Source organism: Ambystoma mexicanum, chromosome 4p (genome assembly GCF_040938575.1).
Source record: "Ambystoma mexicanum isolate Mex_15411 chromosome 4p, UKY_AmexF1_1, whole genome shotgun sequence".
Lineage (NCBI taxonomy): Eukaryota > Metazoa > Chordata > Amphibia > Caudata > Ambystomatidae > Ambystoma > Ambystoma mexicanum.
The window spans coordinates 815,974,508-815,988,363 of NC_090927.1; the positions used below are offsets into that span (position 1 = coordinate 815,974,508).

The window sequence follows — 13,856 nt, forward strand, 5'->3', positions numbered from 1 at the left end:
AGTCTGCCCCTTGGCGCGGGCGGAGTCTGTGGGTCCGGTCTAGCAAGAGCTGAGATTTATCCATGTCCGGGAGGAGGGCTTCGAAGAAGCGTCCCACGTAGTCCGCTAGCTTGTTGTCGGGGACGGAGGTTGGGACGCCCCGGATCCGAAGGTTGTTGCGGCGCGCCCTATTTTCAAGGTCCTCATGTTTAAACTCCAGGATCTCGCATTTGTGATGCAGGGTGTCAATGGCTCTTTGCATTTCCCCTAGAGTGGTAGTATGATCCCGAGAGTGGTCTTCGATTTCTCCGAGCCTCTGTTCGACCTCCGTAACCCTTTGGTCTGTCTGTTCGACTTTGGTGTTGAGTTCTGAGAGGCATGAGCGAAACTCCGACTTAATGTCCACCATGAAGGCTATCAGGTCCCCTTTGGTAGCAAGGGCTCCCCCGTCCTCCTGCGGTTTCTGTGGGGTAAGTTTAGGGGGCTCTTGCTTCTTGCTTTTATCTAATGCAGTAAGCATGGTGGAAATATCTGCGCCCTTGCTAACCTTTGTTTGCCTGGACATGATGATCGTGTTGGGCGGTCTTGGCTGGAAGAGTTGCAGCGGGGACCAAAACTGTGGGAGACGGCACTCAGCCCCCTCCAGGTCCGCAGAGTTTAGTGCGTTGTAGGGGTGGGAGGTTGTGTGTTTTCGGCGCCAGCCGCCCAGGAGTGTCCAAGCGTAAGAGTGTGAGCGAGAAGCCGGTGGGAGTAGCCGTGATCCCGCAGTGGTCTAGGTCGCTGGCTGGATGAAGGGACCGGAGCAGGACGACCCATCGGTGCATGGAGGGAGGGGGTGTGTCGCTGCGGTATGGCCCGCGAGGTTGAGGCTTCTCTGGGTAGCAGGGATTATTTCACGGCCTCTGTATTTTCCCCCCGTCCTCACCGTATGTCGATCGCTGGGGGGGGGTCCTTGATCCCTCTGTGCGCCTTCCGCGTGTGACTCCGTAGTGCCGCCGGCTGATGCTGGGCGGGGGGCCGGAATCGAGCTTCAGAGCGGAGGAGGGGAAGATCCCATCACTCCCTTCATGTGTGCGTCTAGGCCCCGGGCCCCGCCAGGCAGCGAGGAGGGAGAAGGCTCCACGCAGCAGCCCCCAAGGAGGCTCTCACGTGCACTCCGGGCAGCCCTGATATGATCCGGCTGGCTCCGTGTTGGCGGGTCCGTCCGATCCTCTTCTTCGGTGCTCCAGAGCCCTGTCACCACCAGATGCGTGATATGTTGCGGAGTTCCGGCGAGGCCGTCATCTTGGTTTCTTCGGATGGTGACGGGGGAGAGATTCGGCCGCTCAGTTCTAGGAGAACGCTCCCGCGTTCGGAGGTCATCTTGGGCCAGGTTGTGCCATATCGGTTCCGATCGCCGTAGATGGCATTGGCGACTCGGAAGCTCGATCAGAACCGCCAGAATTTGACGGCGGCGGCGGGCATCCCACGGGCGGCCTCAAGGGAGCGACCACATCGATGGCGCTCCAAGCCACGCCCCCCACCATAATACTTTCTTAAACATTACTATGGTACACAAGAATCGTACACAGGTGTCATTGCAGACTGGGCCATTTGCAATGAATGAAAGCGAACATTTAATTTATGTCTATGACGACTCTTTTTCCACTCCAGTAATTTTTACAATACCACCAAGTGACCCGTACACAACCAGATATCCTACCTCAAATGTTAATAGTGTATATACTTAGTATCCTACTGACATGTCAGAAGCACTTTCGAACACTCAATACTGGCAGCTTAATAATGATACCAATGTAACATCTGATGTGGGTCTCTTCCCCATTTATCGTTCCCATGCTTTAAGTGTACACCAAATGCCCAGTGTGTCATGACCCTTGCACCTGGCCCTCACTGGCAAGTCAGCCTTCCAGTTAGGGCCATGTCAAAGGCCTTAAAACCTCATCCAAGACTCTCTCGGAGTCAGTCCTGGTGCCTTTGGCACCAGGCTCATAACCATCATGAAGACCAACATTAGAATGGGACTATTTACTTTGGACTATTTAACTTGGGTGGGAGGTAGAGGGGGTTCAGCCAACGTGGAGGCACACATAGCTCAGTTACAAGGAACTGAGCTATGCGGTCTAGTCTTTTGGGTGTGGCAGGCCTGGGACTACTTTACCTGGACTACTTTGGGTGTGGCAGGCCTGGGACTATTTTAGCTGGACTACTTTACCTGAGACTATTTAAACCAAACCCCAAACAGCAGAACATGCTTTGCGTTATTCTGCTGTGGGCAGCGTAACGCTCACCATGTCCAGTTCTTTGATGCCAGCTTACCTGAAACCAAGGACCTGCAGAGAGAGAAAGAACACTATGAAACTTACCTGGAACAGTATCCTGTCTTCAATCCATCGCCGACTTCAGTTCCATTCACCTGAAGGTACGAACTCCATCATCCGGCACCGCATGCATCCTGGAATACCATAACCTGGAAAGAGGAGAAAGAAAGACCGCATTAGTAAGCGTTTACTCACGTTTCCTTCCGAATGAAGAAAGCCACACAATTCTTACCTGGGTAGTCATCTCCTGGTCAGTATCATTGCTGGAACATTACGGCACTCGGTGAGGAACATCGCAACCTGCAAGGAGAGAAAAGACACAGGTTAGCAATCTAAAAGGCGAAACAGTGCCGCGCATCGCGCATTACTCACCGGACAGCATCGCGCGCACCGCGCTTTCGCCTACCGGCCCATGCTCATCTTCAAACTGCATGACAACTCAAAAATACCTTTCCATACATAAAAGGAAAGAAGCAAGACATTATTATTCGAACTAAGAGGAACATAAGAACTGCATATAAAGACTGTAAAGCAGCAAACCTACGGAGTCGCAGCAGGCCTGGATTCCCACAGGGGGGGCTTGCACCAGTGAAGTAACTTGGTCGCTGCTCGCCCCCCCACATCTACGCGCCCCTGCCACGAGGAGCAGGACGGAGAATCCACCTTCTACAATATTAAGGTGAGGAGAGGGCCCAAGGGGGAGGACGGAGTTGAGGCCAAGGGAGGTGGGAAAATATAAAGACAATCTGGTATTGAATCCAGCTCTCCTATATTGCAGACCCATCTTTAACCAGAGGCCTTACCAGGGGACCGGGAGAGGGTTTGAGAGTGCAAATCATCCAACCAGGGCTGGGTGGCGTCCCCGTGGATACCAGGTGAGCCTAACACAGTGTTGATGGTAAAAGGTACAAAAGGTCACTAACCAATGGTAAAAATAAGTCGATACGCAGGCAGAAACGGCAAACAAAAGAATTAAAATATGATGCATACCACAGGTTGGGATTGGATGAGCTGGAGGATCTTCGTCATCCGGACCAGTCTAACAAGTGGTACTCTGATATGAGCACCACAGGGAGACAGGCCACAAACGGTAGCTTCCATGTGTGTTCACTGATACCTCATGCGTCAGGGACGCCTAAGGTTTTAGTGCCACAAGAATCCCCCTTAGTGGAAGCCCAGTGTCTCGTTCATCTCGCACTATGTAGGTTAAGGAGCACTTTCCAGGCACACACAGTAAACTTACAACTGCTTTCTCCTGATGATGTGCAAGAAGAAACCTCAAGGTATAACATGCTTTAAAAAGCCATTCTTTGCAATAAAAGGGAAAATGTTCACTGAAAATAAATGGCAAGATGCAACAGTGATGTGCACGGCAGAAGCGCTACGTGGCTTACCGGACAAAATACTGAAATGGATGGAGGACACATGCTCCCACGTGTGGTCGCAACACATCGCGAAACTAACATGGGTCACAGCTCTCGAAAAACCAATCAAGATACAGCATGAAGAAAAATATTAACTCTGCTTTCAGACACACGCTGCAACAGAACTCTCGTAATACCTGAGATGCGAAAAGGAACTGCTACTTTGATGGACCACTACTTGGTGTGTGGCAAACGGGCATACTTCACCTCCCGTCATCATGGAGGGGCCACTGTGCTCTGGCAATGCTGTACTCTGCACTGCTGGTGATTCCGAGAACCACATCAAGGTGGAGGTGGTGCCCAATCCACAGCAACTCGCACCCAAACCTGCAAAAGAAACCCTCCCATCTATTACGTGCTATCAGAAGACAAGCTGCAAGATCAAATGTCCCGCAGAGAGAGAACATCCAATTACCTCTCGAAAGACTCTTCAAACCTCCTGGCACAAATATCTGATCAGTACAAACTGTTCAACTCAGCAGAGAAATAGTTAACATCACTTATCCCCAGCATCCAGGCACGAGCAAACGCCAAGTGCGTTGGGAGCTGATTGGTTAGCAAATGACGCAAAAGAAGGATTCAATGTAATAAAGGTGGAACTAAGAGCACTCAGACTGATATGATATTATAGGTTATGACAATGCAGAATCGATATGTGCTCGACCTGCTCACAGCTATGGAAGGCGGTGTTTGCTAAAAAATCGTGAGTGCATATTGCACGTTCGTAACTTCTTCAGATGCTGAAAACAGAACACTCTTGCATGTAATATCAGCGGTGCATGAAGTTGGAGTGCGGATGAAAGAAGAAGGTGGCGTTCAAGCCAGTGACTGGTTCAGTGTGGCATTCGATTGGGTACGATCATGGCTCGGGACTGCAATGAAATTGCTGGTCTCTATTGTCTTTTTCCTGCATATCTTCTGTGTACATGATGCGGTGCAGAGGCAATTCCTCATAACGCGATGATGATGTTGACCGTGGGCAATCCAAATAGAAACGGGAAAATGCCTCATGATGCTAGGGAAGCCCAGGTACAAACAGGTGAAGGTGACGAACCCAAATATCGCATGGTGGCCATTTACAACACAGGGGATATAGTAGATACTTTATGGCACAGAACCATCAAACCGCTCCAAGATTTAGAAAACCACAAGGAGGTATGGGTTGACCTAGTGGGGGGTGAAGGGTGCATTTATGACATGTACACCTGAAGAATATGTGCAGCTTGGGGAAAGTTTAAGAAGTGTATGCCGTGCATGGATGCCAATAAAGGGTACACCTGCATGGGGATGGAGCGGTAAAAAGGGCAGTGGAGTGTATATGTGCTGGAGGAGGGTATTTGTTACTTTAGGAGTAACGAAAGGGGGGAGTGCTGGGAGAGAGGTGGTCCATCCTGCCCCTCTGGCCACTCCCACTACACGGATCTCACTTGTGCTGTAGGGGGAGAAGTCCCCCCTTCTCCCCAACTTCAATCTGTGTTAATCTCCTAGGAATTACTAACAAGGAAAGCATGTAACTAAGTCTTACTATCGTGCAAAGACTCCATTTTAAGTAATCCGCCGAACACCATCTTTTACTAGGCCTGAAAATGATCTCTAAAAGCCTCTCTTTCCCCCTACTCCACACTTCACACCACCAGCGCAGGCCCCCACCCCACTGTCTCCTGCCAGCTTCCCACAAACCCCATCCTCACGCAAGTTCAGCTATTCATTGTTGCAACATTTAGCACCGTCCCAGAACAGATGAGCTCACTGCACTGTGAGACCGGAACAGGCCCCCGCTTGAGTGCCCCTCCATCTCCACTAACCTGCTTGTACACCTTCTGACCCCCACCCTGCTAAACTGTAACCTACCAGGCCTATGCCCCTCTGCTCTTTGATACAGATACACATCTGAGCTCCCGGAGTGGCCAAACGAAGACATCCCTCATAGCCCGGAACCCAGACACTTGTATATTCTTTCTAATCCTAACACGTGTCTATTCGTATCATGAGGCATTAGGTAGATCAAAACCTCCAAGAGGGGCACCTGGGTCGGGGACTCTGTGGGTAGTGGGGTGCAGAGGGTACAATGCCTGCCTATAACTTGTCTATGAACTCTGGGAAGCACCCACATTCCTATCTGACTTTACGAGTGTAATTTGTCTCATGCTCTCACATGCTGTTATTGTAAGATCAGTTAGTCAGGGAAAGTGTCATTTTTGCTGGCCTGACCTTAGCCTGGCAAAGATGAGCCCAGCTGACCCACGTACTGTGGGAGTGACGCCTAAGCACCAACCAATCCCATGTGGTCGACACCTAAAGATCTATATGGCACTGACAACTCGACCCAATAGTGTTGTGGGAATGTGCATTTGTAATATGATGTCATCTGCGACGATTTTCTCTTTCATAATGTGCTGCCGTGTAATATTTGGCAGAGCGCTCTCCGGGCAGCAGAGTTCTCTGCATGCACAATGTATCTCATATAAACTTTGTTCTACTTGCAATCTGTCTCCTGGTCTCATTCCCTACTGGGGTGTGTCCATTATTCTGATTTTTGGATATTGTGTCTGGGAGTGGGCACCTTCACAGCAGATACATTTTTACAATATTTGCATTATTTTGAGTGTGCATATTCGCATTTACTGTACATGGCTACTAAGCATGACTAGTGCTCTAAAAAGTCACTGCCACAAGAATTTTGCTTGCTTATTTGGCCATATAGTTTGGCCTTCTTCCTGCCATGCCCAGTCTGGAAATCCCTTATAAGATCATGCACTTTCTTGGGAAAGCTACTACTTTCGTGGGCTAGTGCTGCCTTTGTGTTTGTGTGGCCCAGGAAGTTGATGGTATTGTCTAGTCCCAGTCCACATCCATGGTGCCAGAAAGTCTAGGTGTGGGGCAAATGTGAAACCAGTAGTTGTCCCTGATTGGACAACTACAGACTGTATGAATGGTGCAGATCCTTACTATTGGTGGGCTTCAACTTGCTTCCTGCTCAGACGTAGGATAAGAAGAGGATCTTTGCAGCTATTTCTTCAATTGGAGCCAAGAATCCCTCGAAGAAGCACAGCCTGCTGAAGATTCGAAGACGACGCCTGGAGAGGCTCAGCATCCCTCACTGTGTCCGGGCCAGTGAAGCCATGTGCGACTACCTGATCCCCAAAGACCCTGAGCACTGCTTCAGCCCTTGGACTAGTGGGACCAACTAGTTTCAATGCCTTCTCAAGGATCCTTCTCTTATGAGCCATCGAAAGTGTCCCATGATTGACCAGCTCTCTCGTGGCTACCTCGCCAGAAGTGTCATCATCCACATTCAAGCCTAGACCTTTATTGGTTACTAGCTTGTGCCACAAGTCCTTTTCTCCCCGAATATTAGCATCCCAACTCCAAGGGATCCTGTCCTGGAGCGGCTTTTGTGACTGTGATAGGAGGAAGCTGGATGGCTTTTGTGGGGGAGAGGTTAGCGATGAAAGAGGGTGAAAGAGACCAAGTGAGAGAGACGGATAGAGACAGGATGGCTTACAGGAGACACAGACCTGTGAGGGAGAGGCTGGTGTTTGAAGAGGGTCGCAGGAGGAAGAAGGAGAGTGGAAAGAGGAGGTTATTGGAGGAGAGACGTTACTAGAGGAAGCAGGAGAACATCCGAGGCAGGGAGAGGCGGGTGAGAGAGAAAGCCAGGGATTAGGAGGAAGTGGACAGATGGGTCCAGAGCAGACATTTTGGCCAGGATATTCACATTAAAGAAATGGGCCAATAAAACAGATGCCGATGGCTACCTTTTTAATTTACCACGAAGCAGTGCTCGCTCAGATCTCTTTTGAAATGTTCAGAAGTCTTAACTTGAAGCTAGGAAAGAATTAGAAATGTGATGAAGAATGGTGTTTACTACAGCAATTATTCAGGCTTAAAAAGGTTCCTTGCTGCCTGCAACTCACAAACTTGCCTTCCGAAACAGAGACAATGGGCCACTGAAACTAATAGAAATGACTGGTTTGAGGGACCTGCTGTGCCCCCCACCTCCACACTGTCCTCCTTTACTTTACATACTACTTCAAAGTATGCATGGGGAGTATTTTGACTGGCTATACTCATTTATTCTCTTAAATGGGCAGGTAGAAGGTGGGCTGATACAGGTAGGAAGGTGGCTACAGTCAGGGTGGAAGTCCTCTTGAGATGCTCAACCTGCCTTTTTGGGTACTGCAGAGGGCTTGATCCATTACATCACACTAAAAGTGATGGATGAAAAGCTTTGTGTTGATCAAAACCACTGGCAATTACTTTGGGCAGCTTTCTACTTCCTGTTTTAACATTACGTACTACTACAGAAGGGAATAAACCACATGCAAATCAGTATTACTGCCACCCCAAAGGGGCAGTCCATCGTGAAATGCAAGGTTAGATGCATTCAATCACAATCCGCCCCATATATGCTGATGCTTCATTTGGTATCATCGGTGGTGTGGAGCTTTGTACCCTAGGCACAGCAACCTTGGATACTCATCTGGGCATGAGTTGTGCCATAGTCTATTTCTGGGCATACATGTGCCACCACAGACCCATGCATGTTTCACATTGTGGCTTGAAGTGGAGTTGCTTTTTCGTGGCTTTATGTAGACACATTTTCAGAGTTTTCTTGTTTTTCTTTTTAGGATGTTGGCTAGGGAGGAACTAGTTTCTGCCCTTGTGAAATGTGTGGCATTTCTTAAGGGGTCTTCTGGGGAAGAACTTGATGAAGCAGCAGAGAAACTGCAAGAATTCCTAGATGCATTTCAAAGTCATGAAGGTGAGTAAGAAGCGTTCTGGGGAAACCAGACATTGCAAATTGAACAGAACGGCAAGATGGGCATTCTGCAATAGATAGTGTAAATATTATAAACTTTGTTCCTTGAGGTCTGAACCTGCTTTGGTGAGCAGCATCGCAAAAAATCCACTGCCAGCGAGTTTGGAGAATGCACTAGGAACATGTAGCCGGGCAGCACCGGATTGATGTTCGACAAATAGTTTGTGGTAATCAAAAAAGGATTGTGCCTGCGAGGTGACCACCTGCTGAAGAGGTTCGGCTACAAAAGGGTGTATCAAACATCTGTTGAGGTTCAGCTGGGCCAAACAATATTACTTTTTTCCCCAAGTAGTTGACTACAAGCTTTTTAAGTGAGGAGGACACCACTCCGATCAGTTGATTTTGTGACAAAGGGGGACATTTTAGGGGTGAACTGTTCATGTATGGCAACATGCCCCACTCCATTCGGGAGATGAGTTTAACTCTATTTTTGCAAAGAAATAAACAGGACTTGACTAGCATTTCCTGAATGGAACATGGAATTTTGACATATGTGTTTCATTAAGGTATCATGGAAGGTGTCCGGGTCCAGTCTGAATTCTTAGCTAAGTTGATGATTATCAAAGTGAACTGAACTGGAGTGGTGTGAATGAAGTGCAGAATTCGGAAGTGTAAGGGAAAACCGGAGGCAGGGAAGGGAGAAGCAATGGCATGAAAAATAGTATTGGTTTTGTTGTAAATGTAGCAAGCTATCTCTTCTCAAAAGGAAGTATAGCGTGGAGGAATTGAAGGAAGGGGATAGTGAGCGCGGAGAGGAGTTTGCAAAGGATCTGAAAGAACTCTTGTGCTGAAGTGGTTGCTTGCATAATTGTAGAGGAAAAGTAAGCATGCTGATACTTGCCAAGTAGCATCCACAGGGAGTGGATATTGGCACATTTGTATACCCTGCCACTCCCACACAAACCAGCAAATAACTGATGGTTTGATATTCTGAAAGAAAACTACTGATGGCAAGGCCATCACTTAAAGATTAAAAGGGGTTGTGAATATGAACCGTAGTCCCTCTGTGACTCCTGTGCCTGCCTTGTATCTGCTTTTGTGACATTTTATTAGAGTAAGAAAGTGTGATGTCACTTTCTGTGATGTCTTCAGTATCAATGAGTCTGGCATATCACCCCTTTCCTGCTTTAACCTTTTAACTATCTGTTCCATTTCCCCCCACCCTCCTCTCCCCCATGAGGCCACAAATGCTGCAGCAGAGCAGATTTGGGCACAGGCACAGAGTGTAATGCCTCCCTCAGTTTCCCACAAATTAGGACACATGCATACTTCCTGAAGGCAAAGTAATCCCACATTTTAGGATGTTAATATAGTGCCACAAATCACTTTGTCTGATCCACTGAGGAGATGCTGGAGATCCCTGGTAGCCAAGGGGAGCTGAATGCTCTATGATGCAATCCTTGTAGGTAGTTAAGGGGCATCCCCCAAACTCCCTCACTTCTCTCAGATGACAATGAAGATCAGATACCATCCAGGCCAAGTGTAGACATGCAAGATATGCAGAGAGGGGCAAATAACCTGTACAGTAACCCCCAGATCAGCAAGGGGGAAGAAAGCCTCAGGAAGAACAAGGATCTTATCAGTTTACAAACAAGCAGACAAGAGAACCAGATAGCCATTGTATGCTTCGGGCTCAGTTGGTGGGTCTGTGCACAGCTTTGGAGTCCCAGCTTCCTATACTTATCTCCACTGGCTCAAAGAGCAGAGGCTCAATTCACTACTAACTGGGAAGGCGGAATGCAAGCTCAAAGCTGAGTGATTCTCCTGCCGAACTTTGAGTTGGCAGAACTACCAAGGGCCAGACTTGCACAATAAACTATTCCTGCATGTGGAGATAAGGTGGGGGAGTGGGGAGTACATGCCCATACACAGGGAGGTAGGTTCATGGACAATTAGTAACCGGGAATTCAAGGAATGTCCAGGCCTACAAATTGGTACTATTATTGCCCCAATTACCCAATCGGGCACAATGTAAAAGGAGGTAAAAATCTTCTGATTTTGTGGGGGCGAAAGACTACATTGATGAGCAGTAGTACCAAAAGTAGTGATCCTGTGGCAAGAGGAGGAGTGCAGACGCTGTGGTGGCAATAACAGGAGGGTCTAGTTGGAGCAGAGCCACCTAGGAAAGGGCTGCAACCAAGGAGCCCAAGGAAGGTTAATACTCAGAGATTGGCAGCAACCAGTCGAAGTACTAAAGGTGTTAATAGAGTCAGGGTTCTCTATTCCCTAAACTGGTGAAGCAAGTCATGAAGCTATTGTGACAGAATGCCATCTGTTCAGGTGGGCAATCCTGAGCGGTTCTCGTTTTTGCTATGCAAAATGAGGATTGTTTTCTATCCCAAAAAGTGAGCCCTGCTAAGCAGGCCTCATTTTCCATAACTCCATACTCACAAAAAGTATAGTACAAATGTATACTCTAGTAGGGACTGGTCTATTGACATGCCAGCGGTTGCAATGCGATTTGCCAACATTGCAGCCACAGAGAAACATGTGCATTCCTGCAACTGCCTGCTGAAAACCAGCACATTCCAACAGCCATGGGCTGACTTGAATAGTGGGCACCAACGATTAAGATATCAACTTCAATACTTTATTCGGCACACTGAAACCCCTGACGTATCTCAACACTGCTGCCACTAGAATACAGCGACGACCAACTAAAAAGAAATCGGTCTAGCTGGGCACAGGTTGAATCTCCAGCACTAGAACTCTATCCTAAACCACCAACAGCACCCGCCCACATGCCTGATCTCTGGGCCGCTTAATGGAGCCTAGCCAGCCCACCTAATCTCCTACACATGAACTGTGGTCACTGAGGGCGTTCCAACCACAAAGCGCATTGAGGCCATACAAATGGAGAAAGTGTGCTACATAAATGATCAATACAATACAATAAAGAAACCACCAAGTACAAAGCAGTGGAAAAAATAAATACGCACAATGTCCATAAAAGATTACAATAAATATTTTTTTAAATACAGAAGTAAAAAAAATCTAATTTACGTATGAAAACAGAAAGGAGGAGAGCAAGCTTGCAGCCTCAGAGACTCACAAGGCCTAGACAGAAGCTAGGCAGTTTGCACAATGCGCTGCTTCGAGTATCCATAGATGCCAGCGCTTTCACTATGCGCATCCAAGCACCATGGATAAAACGGCCAACCACAAACACAACATGCTGCTCCGCGGAGCTTCTACAGAATTTCAATGCATCTGTGGTTGATCAAAGACCAATGTCTCAAAAGACTGGCCTTAAAAACCTGCATTTTAATTGATACAGCGCTTCGCAAAGGAGCAAAAAATGTGTTATAGTTTTGTGACCAGTACCGCAGAGAGGGTAGGCACCCGACCCATTGGGTCGCAAGGATTTGGTAAAAGAGGCTAATGACAGCGTCCCCAACCTGAATCGAACATACAAAGATCTCGCAAATGGTGGGGAAATGGCGTCAAGATAACATTTGTGGCCAAACCTTACTTTGCACGATAAATAGTCTTGACCCAGTTTTAGCCTTTTGGCTGCCTCAACCAAATTCTCTCTCCCTCTTGTGGTTGCTGCTCTCTTAATCCTACATAGGGTCGATTTATCTGCATCCTGTGGGTTGCCCACAGCACAACCTCATTTAGTGCAGTCAACACTTTTTACGTGGACGGCCCACAATATACTTTTGCTACCTTACAAATTCAGTAGATGTCTCAACACGCCTGATGCTTTTCAAGACACACTGTGCACCATAACCTTACCCAATACAGGTCTGGTTTAAGGGAAACCAAATCTCCTACTCGGCAGATGTCCAGTTCCAAAAGAATTAACGCAGCAGGCGCACTTTGGTGTAATAGCAGCTTTTTCAGAAACATATTTTCCACCCTAGTGCCTGTGAGCTACTGTATTCCCATATTTCTGGCCCAAAGGTAGACACTGGTAATGCCTGCTTTTTATATAGTTCTATAGCAGTCGAAGTAGCACCGCTCCCATGTCTAACAAAGAACGATTTAGTGGCCCCACTGAACTTCCCCAAGTTTGTGCATGATTTTCCAATCTAGGCAGGCCATCCTTCATTCTCATGGAGCCCGACACCTAAATAATCAAAAAACAGGACCTGTTCCATTTTGTAATTGTTTACTGTGATGGATGGGGCACTATGTTTAGCAAACTGGGGTTTGAACACCATAGCCTTCATCTTAACAATATTCAGAGCAGGCTCCTTACATTTCCTCAGGAAAACGTCAAGGGTAAACTTCAGGCCTTGTGGGGGATGGAGCCATGAACACTGCATCATCTGCGTAGAATAGGGCCGGGTTATTTATCTTGGCCCATCCTAGGACAGTCCATACACTTCAGTATTAGCAGATCAATTATCTCTTCAATGTAGACACAGAAGAGCTGGGGTTTGCACAGAAGAGCGGGGGTTTGCCTTACACCCTTGTCCACCCTAAAGGGTGCCGTAATTTCACCAGCAAGGTAACACCGGACCACTGCTTGATTCTCTGAATACAATGCTTTTATAATAGAAATAAGATGCAGGCGGGCTTTTCTTTCCATTAATATACACCAAAGGGTGACCCGTAAGTGTCCATTGATTTAAGATATATATATATTTCTGAGGCTTGTGGAATCTGTTTAGATCACCAACTGTGCATAGACTGACATCTAGTGGAAAATGCAGAGTATTACAGTTGTTGTTTTCGAAACTCGAAAAGGGACGTCGACAGAGTGTGCCAGTAATACTATCCCTAGTGCGACGTCCACAGTACCCATGATCCCTCACGCGTCGAGGTCCCTCAGATTGTTTTTTTCCGCCATGCTTGACGGACGCGTATAGCGGAGTTCCTTCGGCGATAAGCCATTGGCGTTTACATAATTACAATAGTATTTCTTTCTATCCTTTATTCGACTGCCGAAACACCACGCCGGTGAAGAAAGAAAACTGCCCGTCAGAGTCTACCGCGATGGACCATTCGGCCTTGGGGAGGCCTTCCCGGGCCTCGGCCCAGACGGGAGGAGGGAGGGAGGGAGGGAGGGAGGGAGGGAGGGAGGGAGGGGGGGAGGAGGAAGAGGAGGAAGAGGAGGAGGAAGAGGAGGAGGAAGAGGAGGAGGAGGAAGAGGAGGAGGAAGAGGAGGAGGAGGGAGAAAAAAAAGAAAAAAAACCACGAACCATTTTATAATGCATATTCTCCCTTTCCTACACTTGGTTCGCCCAGCTGCCATTTCCATTAGCCATAATTATGGAAAATACACCATTTAAATTCTGCCCTAAGTGTAACCGTAAATTCCCCTGGGTGGACAAACAGTTTGTAATTTGTGTTTCCCAAGAG

At 47.8% G+C, this 13,856-nt stretch overlaps 1 protein-coding gene across 5 annotated transcripts in view; it reads left to right on the forward strand.

Moving 5' to 3' along the window:
* The window catches only part of ORC3 (origin recognition complex subunit 3), an 876,882-nt gene that overhangs the window by 621,863 nt on the left and 241,163 nt on the right, over positions 1–13,856 (forward strand). For all 5 annotated transcript variants that reach the window (XM_069606386.1, XM_069606387.1, XM_069606390.1 and 2 more), the window contains one exon: positions 8,356–8,489. In XM_069606386.1, the coding sequence (XP_069462487.1) occupies positions 8,356–8,489 (134 nt within the window). The remainder of the gene's footprint in view (positions 1–8,355; positions 8,490–13,856) is intronic.